The sequence below is a fragment of the Salvelinus namaycush genome, unplaced genomic scaffold (genome assembly GCF_016432855.1).
Source record: "Salvelinus namaycush isolate Seneca unplaced genomic scaffold, SaNama_1.0 Scaffold146, whole genome shotgun sequence".
NCBI classification, from domain to species: domain Eukaryota; kingdom Metazoa; phylum Chordata; class Actinopteri; order Salmoniformes; family Salmonidae; genus Salvelinus; species Salvelinus namaycush.
This window is the reverse complement of record NW_024058186.1, coordinates 255,023-270,327: the sequence shown is the minus strand read 5'-3', so window position 1 is coordinate 270,327 and position 15,305 is coordinate 255,023. Positions and strand designations below refer to the sequence as shown.

Below are 15,305 nucleotides of genomic sequence, written 5' to 3'. Positions count from 1 at the left end.
TCGAACAATGTTTGTACCTGCAGTGTAGACATGTAGATGCTGTACAGTGAGTTAGATTTGAGTGACCAGGCTATTTTCAGGCCAAACTGCCACAGATTGAATTTGATCAAACTGCCTGGTTCCATTGATCACAATGACATTGTTTGTGGTCAAATCCAACTGCAGATAGAAATGCAACACTACTGGAGAAACCTTTGACCCTGAACTCTGAAACATCCCGTGGAACATTTCTGACTGGGGAGATAACAAATAGCATTTCATCAAATTAGGCGTTTCTGAATGGAAGCAGTTTTTCCATCTTGACCAAAAGCTTCAATTTCAGGATGAGGGGGAAAATAAGCATTGGTAACCATGGGGATGCTCTGTTTGCTAGCACTTGTTGTACATATTGAATAAAATGTTCCCCCACAGACTTATCAAGTTACTACTCACTATTCAGCTACATTGACTCAAAGTCTTTAACACTGACTGATAGAGACTTAGATGAAGTTTTTAAAGTTGTTTTTTGGGGAGTTACTGTAGTTGACATTGGATCATTCATGACAAGTTGTATGATGAATCATTGGGCCTGAGAGGTTGGGGGAGGGGAGGATGTGCTGCCAAAACACAGGCCGCAGCAGTCTCTATTAGAATCAAATGACTCATGTTCACTGGATTTCTTTGTGAAATACGGCTTCAGTCTAACAGTCTGCAGTTAACCTCTTGGAACTATAGGGGGTGCTGTTCCGCATTAGCATATTTGGGTCTCCAAATTAAACTGCCTCGTGCTAAATTCTTGATCGTACAATATGCATATTATTGTTATTATTGGATAGAAAACACTTTATAGTTTCTATAGCCGTTGGAATTTTGTCTCTGAGTGGTACAGAACAATATCTACAGCACTTTTCATGACAGGGGTCAGATTTCAGAAATGTTTACCCCTGATCTGGAGTCTGTTTTTAAGGCGACAGTGAATGCTATGAAGAAACCGACACTGCCTACGTCTTCCTCTGGGTGTCTGTACGTCATCACGTTTTGAATGGAATCGATTGCACAATCCCAGCCCATATAAAACCACAAAACGTGGGAGTACACTCTCTTTTGTTCGCGCGTCACAAGCGGGATGGACATCGGACTTGCCTCATTCCAAATCGTTGTTTAACCAGTAATATTTCTCTGGTCATGTTTTTACTCGTTATAGTTGTTAAAAACATCATAATGTAGTTAATTTGAACCGTTTTATAGCAATTTATATCCGTTTAGTGCGATTCTGAGGAATTTCTTTGTCGTGCACTTTTTAGCTTTGGGAACGTTTCGGGGGTCTCGGTCGTTGGTAGTGGACATTTCGAAGGACAGAGGACATCTATCGACCAAAAGAAATTTATAACATAGAAAGGATACATTGCCCAAGAATCTGATGGAAGAACAGCTCAAAGTAAGCAATATTTAATATGATAAATCGTTGTTCTGTCGAAATATTTTAAACGCATATTTCGCCATTTTGTTTGGTATAGCTTCACTTGGCGAACCCTGTATTGAAAAGTAAGGATAATTTTAAAAATGTAAGTCAGCGGTTGCATTAAGAACTAATTTGTCTTTCGATTCCTGTCAACTCTGTATTTTTTAGTCAAGTATATGATTAGCTTTCGATTAAACTAGATCACTCTGAAAGCTGACGTCCCTCATTTTGATGCTTGAGTTGTGACTATTTCCATTGTATAACCACGGTTTTGTATGGCTAAATATGCACATTTTCGAACAAACTGTATATGTATGTTGTAAAATGATGTTACAGGAGTGTCATCGGAAGAATTCTGAGAAGGTTAGTGAAAAAATTAATATATTTTGGCGATGATAACGTTATAGCTCCCTTTGCCTTGAATTCATGCTCTACTAACGTTTGCACATGTGGTATGCTAACTTATCGATTTATTGTGTTTTCGCTGAAAAACGCTTAGAAAATCTGAAATATGGTCTGAAATCACAAGAACTGTGTCTTTCCATTGCTATGCTTTGTCTATTTTTATGAAATGTTTTATGATGAGTAAATTGGTCATACACGTTGCTCTATCTAGTAATTCTAGTCGATTTGTGATGGTCGGTGCAATTGTAAACTGTGATTTCTACCTGAAATATGCACTTTTTTCTAACAACACCTATCCTATACCATAAATATGTTATCAGACTGTCATCTGATGAGTTTTTTTCTTGGTTTGTGGCTATCAATATCTTAGTTTAGCCGAATTGGTGATAGCTACTGGTGGAGAGAGAAAATGGTGGACAAAGAAAGATGGTGTATTTTGCTAACGTGGTTAGCTAATAGATTTACATATTGTGTCTTCCCTGTAAAACATTTTAAAAAACAGAAATGATGGGTTTATTCACAAGATCTGTATCTTTCATCTGGTGTCTTGGACTTGTGATTTAATGATATTTAGATGCTACTATTTACTTGTGAAGCTATGCTAGCGATGCTAATCAGTGTGGGGGGGGTGGGGGGTGATCCCGGATACGGGGTTGAGAGGCGGTAAAAGTTAAGGACCATTTAAGTGTTTTACCAGCAATACTAGAATGTGGAGGACTTGTCTTCCAACTACAAGACAGCTTGATTATCCCACTTTGTCCAATGAGGTACAGGGAAACAGTTTGGTGCCTTTCCTTTTTCGACCAATGAGCTAGGGTGACAAGTTGGTGTTTTACCTCCTTACCAATGACGATTGAGGACATACAGAGTATTGTATTCATAGGGGACTTTCTCCCTGGGGCCTGGCTGTCTCCTTTCACACTCTTCAAACAGAGAGCACCCTCTACTGTCCTTAACACAGTGGACCACGGCATACTGTAACACTCCCGGGAAGAAACCCTTCCATCCTCCCTTCCCTGGAGTGATCAGTGATCTGTAAGACTACGGGACCCTGTTCCAATACTTTGACAATGTATCCTTCCTTCCCCCCTTCCCTGGAGTGATCAGTGATCTGTAAGACTACGGGACCCTGTTCCAATACTTTGACAATGTATCCTTCCTTCCTCCCTTCCCTGGAGTGATCAGTGATCTGTAAGACTACGGGACCCTGTTCCAATACTTTGACAATGTATCCTTCCTTCCTCCCGTCCCTGGAGTGATCAGTGATCTGTAAGACTACGGGACCCTGTTCCAATACTTTGACAATGTATCCTTCCTTCCTCCCTTCCCTGGAGTGATCAGTGATCTGTAAGACTACGGGACCCTGTTCCAATACTTTGACAATGTATCCTTCCTTCCTCCCTTCCCTGGAGTGATCAGTGATCTATAAGACTACGGGACCCTGTTCCAATACTTTGACAATGTATCCTTCCTTCCTCCCTTCCCTGGAGTGATCAGTGATCTGTAAGACTACGGGACCCTGTTCCAATACTTTGACAATGTATCCTTCCTTCCTCCCTTCCCTGGAGTGATCAGTGATCTGTAAGACTACGGGACCCTGTTCCAATACTTTGACAATGTATCCTTCCTTCCTCCCTTCCCTGGAGTGATCAGTGATCTTTAAGACTACGGGACCCTGTTCCAATACTTTGACAATGTATCCTTCCTTCCTCCCTTCCCTGGAGTGATCAGTGATCTTTAAGACTACGGGACCCTGTTCCAATACTTTGACAATGTATCCTTCCTTCCTCCCTTCCCTGGAGTGATCAGTGATCTGTAAGTCTACGGGACCCTGTTCCAATACTTTGACAATGTATCCTTCCTTCCTCCCTTCCCTGGAGTGATGTGTCCGACCACCTACCTTGTTGTGAAGCACCACTACATTGTGTTGGTCAGCGTTGAGCCAGGTGTCCATGGCCTTGCACATGCTGCAGATCTTATCCAGGGCCGGAGCATAATGGTCTGGCCAGCCAAACTCCAGCACCTACAGGGGGCCACACAGACCACTATCACATATCAAAACTTCCACCACTACCATTGCATTTAGGAGAGTTGTGTGTGTGTGTGTGTGTGTGTGTGTGTGTGTGTGTGTGTGTGTGTGTGTGTGTGTGTGTGTGTGTGTGTGTGTGTGTGTGTGTGTGTGTGTATGTGCGTGCGTGCGTGCGTGGGTGTGTATTTGTGTGTGTATACCTTGTGGTTAAGCTTGGTGATGTCATTCCTCCGCTCGCTTAGGTTGAGGAGCTGAAATCACAAAATCCACATCAATAAAAATGACCAGGAAACAGTTGTCCATCAGCAACAGGACATGACAGGGTGCATGAAAAGCCACCACACCAACAGACAGGCCCGGTAGTGAGGTAGAGCCGTGGCAGGACAGGGGGTCTCACCAGATAGTGTTCCCCGTGTTTGGAGGCCAGCATGGAGGCCACCTCCTTAATGTTGGAGGTGTAGCTGTGCTCCTCCGCTCCGCTGGGGAAGGAGACAGAGATGATCCTCTCGGTGATGTACACCAGGTCCACCTCATAGTTCTCATCCATGGCCTGCAGCAGACTGACACTCCTGGGGGGAGGAGAGGAGAGAGGAGAGAGGAGAGAGGAGAGAGGAGAGAGGAGAGGATAGATAGTTAGAGAGGTGATGTACACCAGATCCACCTCATAGTTCTCAGAGGAGAGGAGAGGAGAGGAGAAGGGAGGAGAGAAGAGGATAGATAGTTAGAGAGGCGATGTACACCAGATCCACCTCATCGTTCTCAGAGGAGAGGAGAGGAGAGGAGAAGGGCGGAGAGAAGAGGATAGATAGTTAGAGAGGCGATGTACACCAGATCCACCTCATAGTTCTCAGAGGAGAGGAGAGGAGAGGAGATGAGAGGAGAGGAGAGGAGAGGAGAGGAGAGGAGAGGAGAGGAGAGGAGAGGAGAGGAGAGGAGAGGAGAGGAGAGGAGAGGAGAGGAGAGGAGAGGAGAGGAGAGGAGAGGAGAGGAGAGGAGAGGAGAGGAGAAGGGAGGAGAGGGAAGAGGTGAGATAGTTAGAGAGATTATGTACACCAGGTCCACCTCATAGTCCTCCTCCATGGCCTGCAGCAGACTGACACTCCTGGGGAGGAAGATGCTTAGAGCTCTGACAAAAAGTTTCAGAGTACTGAGTGCTGATCTAGGATCAGCTTCTCCCTGTCCATATAATCTTGCTCCTTATGATCTAAAAGGTCAAACTGATCCTAGATCAGCACTGCTACTCTGTATGAATATGGCCCCTGATATCTTACAGGGTTTGTACATCAGCACTAGTCTGTAAAGCTCTTCCTTGGTGGCTCTTGTGTGTGGTATCTATTATCTATCATATCTTTGATGTGTGAGTCTTCAGTACTGACAAACCCATGTGATTTATGTCTATGGTAATTGGAAGTGGTGTCATATGATATCACACATGTTTTCATAAACATCTTCAATCCTAGCTCTTCAGTTCAGAACAAAGTGTTCTGGAATGATCCAAGCTGGTATTGCGCAATCATTGTGATCAGTTCCCCAAATCCCGACTCCCAGATGGCTGTTAGATGGGAAACGTAGCTGGAGAAACAGGCATGGTTGTCACAGTGATCTGACAACAGGATAGAATACATCCTGATGGGTTTTTGATAGGCCTGTGTCCATGGATTTCAGTGTGTGTTGAGCTCTATGGGTATCAATGAACCGAAACGTGAGGTTAGAGAAACAGGTGTAAACGTGGCCGTACACTGCAGTAGATGAGGAATAGTGACAGCCTGGATAGTGAGGGAAAGACAGCAGTCTCTCTTACCGTGATGACCTTCGTCTAGTCTGCTCACTCTTACAGGACCTTGGGGTTCCCTACAGAGAACACAGAGAAGATAGAATACATCACTCAGTCTCCTTGATCAACTTGGCATTGTTCGTGTTTGATGTAAGGGTGCGAGTGAGTGTAATACAGAACTGTATTGTAAATTCCACATTACAGCACGCTGCATCTGGTCTTCAACTATATCAAATCCAAACACAACTGGATAGAGTTTAGCCATGATGAGATGCGTCCATTGCTTTGAAATAACATAATATCCCTGGGGCCTTACTTGTACCCAGTGTCCTCCATCCTCAGTCTAACTACAGAGAGAAAAGCAGCGGAGAATATCGAGGATTCATTTCAACAACGAGGGTGATTAGCAGTAGACAATAGATCACAGTGTTCAGACACAAAGTGCTGTGTTCTAAAATAGATGCTGTCGGACAGCTGGTGCTTTAAACACATAGTATTACCATGGTATTAGCCTGTCTATGACCCTGGTGACGGGGTGGTGATGGGTTGGTTGGTTAGTGGCATGTGGCAACAGTCTTAAACAGCTTTCTTTGCTCATCTCCTCATCTCCTCGTCTCCTTTCCTTCATGGTAACGTAATCCAGCAACATTAGGAAACATCTAATTACTGACAATTGGTTGTTTCCTGTTACAGTAATCTAACTGACATCACATATTTGGCATGTCCTGCAACCAACCAGCCAACCAGCACACTCATGGCAAAGGCTATAGGCTGAAACGTTCAGTTTGATACGCTAGCAAGGTACTGTATGTTTGAAATGTGAAAATACCCAAACATTTAAACTTAGCCTGTACAGTACATAGCTGTCTGTCTGTCTGTGTTTGACCCTTCTGTAAGAGTTACATTGACATCTACATCCTGCTGTCTGTCCATGGTCACGAAGACAGGGAGATGAGGACAGGGAGACGTCTACCAATACTGGGACATCACTAGGGCTATCTTTAGTAATTCCACATCCTTTTTACCACAAGGCAAGCACTGCCTTCCCCGTCTGGCTGGAGAACATAGACAGCACCATGTGAAGGAGGATAGAGAGGACCTGAACAGAACAGAAGGTTATGTACACAGTACAGAGCTCTGTGTTGCCATTGATCCATTCATTTGTCTGTGATGAAACTAATCCTAGTCAGGCAAAAGGAAAGCCCATTATTCAGAGTGATGTGACTAGAAACAGATGCTGCCTGCTGAAACCATGGACACTGTTGCTCGAAAACTGCAACAATATGTCTGTTCACAGGGGACAAGAGTGGCAATTACGTAAGAACAAGGTCTCTTGCATCACACACATGGCATGGACACACACACACACACACACACACACACACACACACACACACACACACATGCCTGTATACACACGCAGAACTAAACGTCTACACACAACACAACCACCAAGCCTCTCATACAATCTGTCCAACTGTCCACACACACACACACACACACACACACACACACACACACACACACACACACACACACACACACACACACACACACACACACACACACACACACACACACACACTCACACTTTTTTTTCATTAGCTATAACTCAGAAAGATATCCCTAAGTGACTGTTACTGTGTGTGTGCGTGCGTGCGTGCGTGCGTGCGTGCGTGCGTGCGTGCGTGCGTGCGTGCGTGCGTGCGTGCGTGTCCTGCGTTCCCACCTCAGTAATACTCATCAGTTATCAAAACCAGATGTAAAGATACACTACCCAGCAGGACCAACAAACTACCAAGAAGAGAAACACAGAGAGACAGGAGGAACACATTCAATGAAAGACCACAACACAGAGAGACAGGAGGAAGACGTTCAATGAAAGACTACAACACAGAGACAGGAGGAACACATTCAATGAAAGACTACAACACAGAGACAGGAGGAAGACATTCAATGAAAGACTACAACACAGAGACAGGAGGAACACATTCAATGAAAGACTACAACACAGAGACAGGAGGAAGACATTCAATGAAAGACTACAACACAGAGACAGGAGGAACACATTCAATGAAAGACTACAACACAGAGAGACAGGAGGAACACATTCAATGAAAGACTACAACACAGAGAGACAGGAGGAACACATTCAATGAAAGACTACAACACAGAGAGACAGGAGGAACATATTAAATGAAAGACCAAAACCACCAAAGAAGCTTAGATAGTAGACGTTTAACTGTGTTGACTGAAGGAAAAAACATGAAGGTCTTGCTGTTTATGATTACATTGGTATGTACCCACTGGGATTATTTTTTTTTTTTTAGCAATGTTGTTTTCACGTCATTTCAACCCCAAAAAACTTGGAAAACAACGTTTAACCTAAAACCAATGACATGGTGACATTTTTTGTGATTTCCCATTGAATTTACAATAGTTGACAACTCAACCAAATATAAATCAAAACTAGACATTGAGCTGATGTCTGTGCCCAGTGGGTAATGCAACAACGTATGGACAAACTCATTGTTAAAAGGGAATTTCACCCAAAATGTACAACTTCATGTGCCATTCCTCAAGGCACCCTAGATACCCTAAATACACCCAAATACAAAGTAGGGTGTTTGACAGCAGGGAAACATACACTTAAAAGCCAGATTTGCCCGTTATCCCATCAGGTACACTTCCAGAGTGGGCGTGGCCTACCTTAAATAGATACTCAGCACTCCGCCTCCAGGAATTGCGGAAGGAGGCGAGGCGCCTGCGGAGGGCGCCACCTGAGGTCATGGCTGGACTGGTCTGGTCTGGTCCAGACTGGACCAGAGTCCCTCTCGCTCTACCCCTTCTGTGTTCGCCCTATCCCCCTGGGGAAGGCTGAATGACCAAACGCCTTGGTTGTCAATCACAGAGAAACACCTGGAGTCTAATATCCATGTTGGTTTCCTTCCAAGAGACGACGAAGATCTTCTTGTATATGTCCAGTTTGTTTTTTGTTGTTTATTCCTTTGTCATGATGGGACTCTCTCCTCAAAAGGTCTCAGCCCCCCCAAAACAGGTTCCAGCTCAGTCTTTAACTCTCTCGCTCTCTATTCTTCTCCTCCGTGCCTCTCATTTGTCTTTCCCCTTTTGTGCTTCTTCTTTCTCTCCTCCCGCCCACTTCTGGTTTCTCCCTTCCCTCTTTCTTATTATCCCTCATTACTTCTTCTCTCTCTCTCTCTCTCTCCCTTCCTTCTCTCTCTCTCTCTCTCTCCCTCCCTTCTCTCTCTCTCTCTCTGTGGTTTGTGTGTGTGTGCATGTGGTCGCCCTATAAATATTACTACGTCTCCAAGTTAATTAAATGTATTTATTGTAAAGCGACACCACCACATTGTGCTAGTGTGAATGCCCTGGAACAGTGGGACTACGAGAGGTCGTCTGTCGGCTAACACTCTTCCCGAAACCCATCCGTTGACCCTTAGCTACCAATTACACATTTCCAGAGTAATTCCAGAGAGAGCTGGTGTTTCCCTCTATCGTATATAGTTGTAACCCTGACTGCTCCCTATAACACTGTAACTATTATATACCAGAGCTGAGAGCAGAAATACTTTCTTCCCGTGCTGACTGAGGTCAGAGAGAGAGGAAGAGCTGAGAGCAGAAATACTTTCTTCCCGTGCTGACTGAGGTCAGAGAGAGAGGAAGAGCTGAGAGCAGAAATACTTTCTTCCCGTGCTGACTGAGGTCAGAGAGAGAGGAAAAGCTGAGAGCAGAAATACTTTCTTCCTGTGCTGACTGAGGTCAGAGAGAGAGAGGAAGAGCTGAGAGCAGAAATACTTTCTTCCTGTGCTGACTGAGGTCAGAGAGAGAGAGGAAGAGCTGAGAGCAGAAATACTTTCTTCCTGTGCTGACTGAGGTCAGAGAGAGAGGAGGAGCTGAGAGCAGAAATACTTTCTTCCTGTGCTGACTGAGGTCAGAGAGAGAGGAAGAGCTGAGAGCAGAAATACATTCTTCCTGTGCTGACTGAGGTCAGAGAGAGAGAGGAAGAGCTGAGAGCAGAAATACATTCTTCCTGTGCTGACTGAGGTCAGAGAGAGAGAGGAAAAGCTGAGAGCAGAAATACATTCTTCCCGTGCTGACTGAGGTCAGAGAGAGAGAGGAAGAGCTGAGAGCAGAAATACATTCTTCCCATGCTGACTGAGGTCAGAGAGAGAGGAGGAGCTGAGAGCAGAAATACTTTCTTCCCGTGCTGACTGAGGTCAGAGAGAGAGGAGGAGCTGAGAGCAGAAATACTTTCTTCCCGTGCTGACTGAGGTCAGAGAGAGAGAGGAAGAGCTGAGAGCAGAAATACTTTCTTCCTGTGCTGACTGAGGTCAGAGAGAGAGGAAGAGCTGAGAGCAGAAATACATTCTTCCCATGCTGACTGAGGTCAGAGAGAGAGGAAGAGCTGAGAGCAGAAATACATTCTTCCCATGCTGACTGAGGTCAGAGAGAGGAAAAGCTGAGAGCAGAAATACTTTCTTCCTGTGCTGACTGAGGTCAGAGAGAGAGGAAGAGCTGAGAGCAGAAATACATTCTTCCCATGCTGACTGAGGTCAGAGAGAGGAAAAGCTGAGAGCAGAAATACTTTCTTCCCATGCTGACTGAGGTCAGAGAGAGAGAGGAAGAGCTGAGAGCAGAAATACTTTCTTCCCGTGCTGACTGAGGTCAGAGAGAGAGAGGAAGAGCTGAGAGCAGAAATACTTTCTTCCCATGCTGACTGAGGTCAGAGAGAGGAAAAGCTGAGAGCAGAAATACTTTCTTCCTGTGCTGACTGAGGTCAGAGAGAGAGGAAGAGCTGAGAGCAGAAATACATTCTTCCCATGCTGACTGAGGTCAGAGAGAGGAAAAGCTGAGAGCAGAAATACTTTCTTCCCATGCTGACTGAGGTCAGAGAGAGAGGGGAAGAGCTGAGAGCAGAAATACTTTCTTCCCGTGCTGACTGAGGTCAGAGAGAGAGAGGAAGAGCTGAGAGCAGAAATACTTTCTTCCCATGCTGACTGAGGTCAGAGAGAGAGAGGAAGAGCTGAGAGCAGAAATACTTTCTTCCCGTGCTGACTGAGGTCAGAGAGATAGGAAGAGCTGAGAGCAGAAATACTTTCTTCCTGTGCTGACTGAGGTCAGAGAGAGAGGAAGAGCTGAGAGCAGAAATACTTTCTTCCCATGCTGACTGAGGTCAGAGAGAGGAAGAGCTGAGAGCAGAAATACTTTCTTCCCATGCTGACTGAGGTCAGAGAGAGAGAGGAAGAGCTGAGAGCAGAAATACTTTCTTCCCGTGCTGACTGAGGTCAGAGAGAGAGGAAGAGCTGAGAGCAGAAATACTTTCTTCCCGTGCTGACTGAGGTCAGAGAGAGAGGAAGAGCTGAGAGCAGAAATACTTTCTTCCCATGCTGACTGAGGTCAGAGAGAGAGAGGAAGAGCTGAGAGCAGAAATACTTTCTTCCCGTGCTGACTGAGGTCAGAGAGAGAGAGGAAGAGCTGAGAGCAGAAATACTTTCTTCCCGTGCTGACTGAGGTCAGAGAGAGAGAGGAAGAGCTGAGAGCAGAAATACTTTCTTCCCGTGCTGACTGAGGTCAGAGAGAGAGGAAGAGCTGAGAGCAGAAATACTTTCTTCCCGTGCTGACTGAGGTCAGAGAGAGGAAAAGCTGAGAGCAGAAATACTTTCTTCCTGTGCTGACTGAGGTCAGAGAGAGAGGAAGGGCTGAGAGCAGAAATACTTTCTTCCCGTGCTGACTGAGGTCAGAGAGAGAGGAAGAGCTGAGAGCAGAAATACTTTCTTCCTGTGCTGACTGAGGTCAGAGAGAGAGAGGAAGAGCTGAGAGCATAAATACTTTCTTCCTGTGCTGACTGAGGTCAGGGAGAGAGAGGAAGAGCTGAGAGCAGAAATACTTTCTTCCTGTGCTGACTGAGGTCAGAGAGAGAGGAGGAGCTGAGAGCAGAAATACTTTCTTCCTGTGCTGACTGAGGTCAGGGAGAGAGAGGAAGAGCTGAGAGCAGAAATACTTTCTTCCTGTGCTGACTGAGGTCAGAGAGAGAGGAAGAGCTGAGGAATACAGGAGACCACTGAAACCAGATTAGAGAGAGAAAATAAAGTGGGCTTCCTAGTGTCACAACCAGTAAGGAGGAGGAGGAACCACTGTTAAGGTTAATGTGTGTTAGGTAAATGTGTGTTAGGTTAATGTTTGTTAGGTTAATGTGTGTTAGGTAAATGTGTGTTAGGTTAATGTGTGTTAGGTTAATGTGTGTTAGGTTAATGTGTGTTAGGTTAATGTGTGTTAGGTTAATGTCTGTTAGGTAAATGTGTGTTAGGTAAATGTGTAGGTAAATGTGTGTTAGGTTAATGTGTGTTAGGTAAATGTGTAGGTAAATGTGTGTTAGGTTAATGTGTGTTAGGTAAATGTGTGTTAGGTTAATGTGTGTTAGGTTAATGTATGTTAGGTAAATGTGTGTTAGGTTAATGTGTGTTAGGTTAATGTATGTTAGGTTAATGTCTGTTAGGTTAATGTATGTTAGGTTAATGTCTGTTAGGTAAATGTGTAGGTAAATGTGTGTTAGGTAAATGTGTGTTAGGTAAATGTGTGTTAGGTAAATGTATGTTAGGTTAATGTGTGTTAGGTAAATGTGTAGGTAAATGTGTGTTAGGTAAATGTATGTTAGGTTAATGTCTGTTAGGTTAATGTATGTTAGGTTAATGTGTGTTAGGTTAATGTCTGTTAGGTAAATGTGTGTTAGGTAAATGTGTGTTAGGTTAATGTGTGTTAGGTAAATGTATGTTAGGTTAATGTCTGTTAGGTTAATGTATGTTAGGTTAATGTGTGTTAGGTAAATGTGTGTTAGGTAAATGTGTGTTAGGTTAATGTGTGTTAGGTAAATGTGTGTTAGGTTAATGTGTGTTAGGTAAATGTGTAGGTAAATGTGTGTTAGGTTAATGTCTGTTAGGTTAATGTATGTTAGGTTAATGTCTGTTAGGTTAATGTATGTTAGGTTAATGTGTGTTAGGTAAATGTATGTTAGGTTAATGTCTGTTAGGTAAATGTGTGTTAGGTTAATGTGTGTTAGGTAAATGTGTGTTAGGTAAATGTGTGTTAGGTTAATACACATCTGAAGAGTTCCTATGACCAACTCAGAGACGTAGGCTGGTGATAAAAAGGTTGCCCTCTCCTTTTCATTTCCCTTTCATTTCTCCTCTACTCTCTTCAACTCCTCTCATCTTCTCCTCTCCTCCCCTCAGCTCTCCTCTCATTCTCTTCTCTACTCTCTTCTCTTCAACTCCTCTCATCTTCTCCTCTCTTCCCCTCAGCTCTCCTCTCATTCTCTTCTCTACTCTCTTCTCTTCAACTCCTCTCTCCTTCTCCTCTCCTCCCCTCAGCTCTCCTCTCATTCTCTTTTCTACTCGCTTCTCTTCAACTCCTCTCATCTTCTCCTCTCCTCCCCTCAGCTCTCCTCTCATTCTCTTCTCTACTCTCTTCTCTTCAACTCCTCTCATCTTCTCCTCTCCTCCCCTCAGCTCTCCTCTCATTCTCTTCTCTACTCTCTTCTCTTCAACTCCTCTCATCTTCTCCTCTCCTCCCCTCAGCTCTCCTCTCATTCTCTTCTCTACTCTCTTCTCTTCAACTCCTCTCATCTTCTCCTCTCCTCCCCTCAGCTCTCCTCTCATTCTCTTCTCTACTCTCTTCTCTTCAACTCCTCTCATCTTCTCCTCTCCTCCCCTCAGCTCTCCTCTCATTCTCTTCTCTACTCTCTTCTCTTCAACTCCTCTCATCTTCTCCTCTCCTCCCCTCAGCTCTCCTCTCATTCTCTTCTCTACTCTCTTCTCTTCAACTCCTCTCATCTTCTCCTCTCCTCCCCTCAGCTCTCCTCTCATTCTCTTCTCTACTCTCTTCTCTTCAACTCCTCTCATCTTCTCCTCTCCTCCCCTCAGCTCTCCTCTCATTCTCTTCTCTACTCTCTTCTCTTCAACTCCTCTCATCTTCTCCTCTCCTCCCCTCAGCTCTCCTCTCATTCTCTTCTCTACTCGCTTCTCTTCAACTCCTCTCTCCTTCTCCTCTCCTACCCTCAGCTCTCCTTTCATTTTCTCCTCTACTCTCTTCTCTCCCACTCCTCTCCCGACCTCCACTCCTCCTCCTCCTTCTCTGACATTTTGGGATGAAGCTGGGAGCATTTCAGGGACACCATGTCACACGCTCTCCTGTTTTTAGTCCACTGTCACCAGCTTTCTGTCTCGTTGTCTAACCCTAACCCTTATAAACCAGAACATCCAATCTACTGTCTGCCCCCTCCCCCTCTCTCGCTCTCTCTCTCTCTCACACACACACTCTCTCACCCCCCCCCTCTCTTTTCCTCTCTTTCTCTCTCTCCATCTCTCACTCCCTCTTCTCTTTTTTTTTATCTCTCTCCCTCCTCCTCTCTCTGTCTCATTGCCCGTTGGATTTGTGATTCTAAAACACCTCAAGCTGTGTAGCTTCCCTCCACCTACCGTACATGGGTATAAAGTATATACTGTGTGTACAGTAGGGGAGAGTGGGGTAAGTTGAGCCAAAGCGGTAAGTTTTGCCACCCTTGTTTCTAGGAAACCATAAACAACATGTATCATTTGACCAAATATTTAGGAAGAGATCATCATTTCATGGAGTCTGTATAGGAAGAAACCATATGGAAAAAGTGGTAAGCAAGTTAAGTCCAAACAAAATTATTTTCACCAAGTCAAATTAATGTATTGTGTTAGAGGTTTAATGATGTTTGTATTTAAACCAAAGTAGATATTTTGAAGATATACATCAGTTGGGGTCTCTATAAGCTTCAATATGAGGTCCTAATCCTAGCATGAAAGTGTATCCTCATAGCTGTGTGGGCTAATATAGTCCAAATGTTTGCCTTGCGGTAAGTTGAGCTAATGGTTGAGCCAATGGCAAGTCAAGCAAATTGAAGTGTTTTCTTCCCAGGCATAATGCAAAGACATTATCGCTGGGATGAGGTACTGTAACAACAGGGCCTGGCCTATGTTAATATTGTTTAAGAAAAAGTGTTAAGCCTGTGTTAAAATATCCTTAAAATTATTAAAAGACAAAGTGATTGTGATTGTGTTTGGAAAATAAAGATAGACATGGTTTTAAAATGGTTGTGGTAATATTTCATTCAGTACAGCTTTTGTAGGCAGCTTAACTTACCGTCCCACAGCTCAACTTACCCCATACCCGGGGTAAGTTGTGCCAAGAGACCACTTTTTTCAGACAACCTATGTTTTCAAAACTGTAACGTTTACATGAATTCTGATTATTCCCAGGGATACACAACATCCTGAAATATATGTAGATATCTTTGTTAGAAAGAATACTATATATCCCTTGACGGAGTGATGCTGAAAATTCAAAAATGGCTCAACTTACCCCATTCTCCCCTAAACAAATCTATGTATACAGTTTGTGTGTAAAGACGCTACCAGTGCACATAAGGTAACTGCATCCTAAATAACAAAGGGGCCATCCATCCACGGATCAGTCAGTCAGTCAGTCAGTCAGTCAGTCAGTCAGTCAGTCAGTCAGTCAGTCAGTCAGTCAGTCAGTCAGTCAGTCAGTCAGTCTGTCTGTCTGTCTGTCTGTCTGTCTGGCTGGCTGTCTGTCTGTCTGTCTGTCTGTGT

At 44.3% G+C, this 15,305-nt stretch overlaps 1 protein-coding gene across 4 annotated transcripts in view; it reads right to left on the bottom strand.

Moving 5' to 3' along the window:
* Positions 1 to 15,305, bottom strand: part of LOC120036741 (tensin-like) — a 63,927-nt gene that overhangs the window by 44,839 nt on the left and 3,783 nt on the right. For all 4 annotated transcript variants that reach the window (XM_038983118.1, XM_038983115.1, XM_038983116.1 and 1 more), the window contains exons 3-6: positions 5,677 to 5,726; positions 4,273 to 4,444; positions 4,076 to 4,126; positions 3,747 to 3,869 (exon numbers count right to left, since the gene is read on the bottom strand). In XM_038983118.1, the coding sequence (XP_038839046.1) occupies positions 3,747 to 3,869; positions 4,076 to 4,126; positions 4,273 to 4,422 (324 nt within the window). In that variant the 5' untranslated portion in view covers positions 4,423 to 4,444; positions 5,677 to 5,726. The remainder of the gene's footprint in view (positions 1 to 3,746; positions 3,870 to 4,075; positions 4,127 to 4,272; positions 4,445 to 5,676; positions 5,727 to 15,305) is intronic.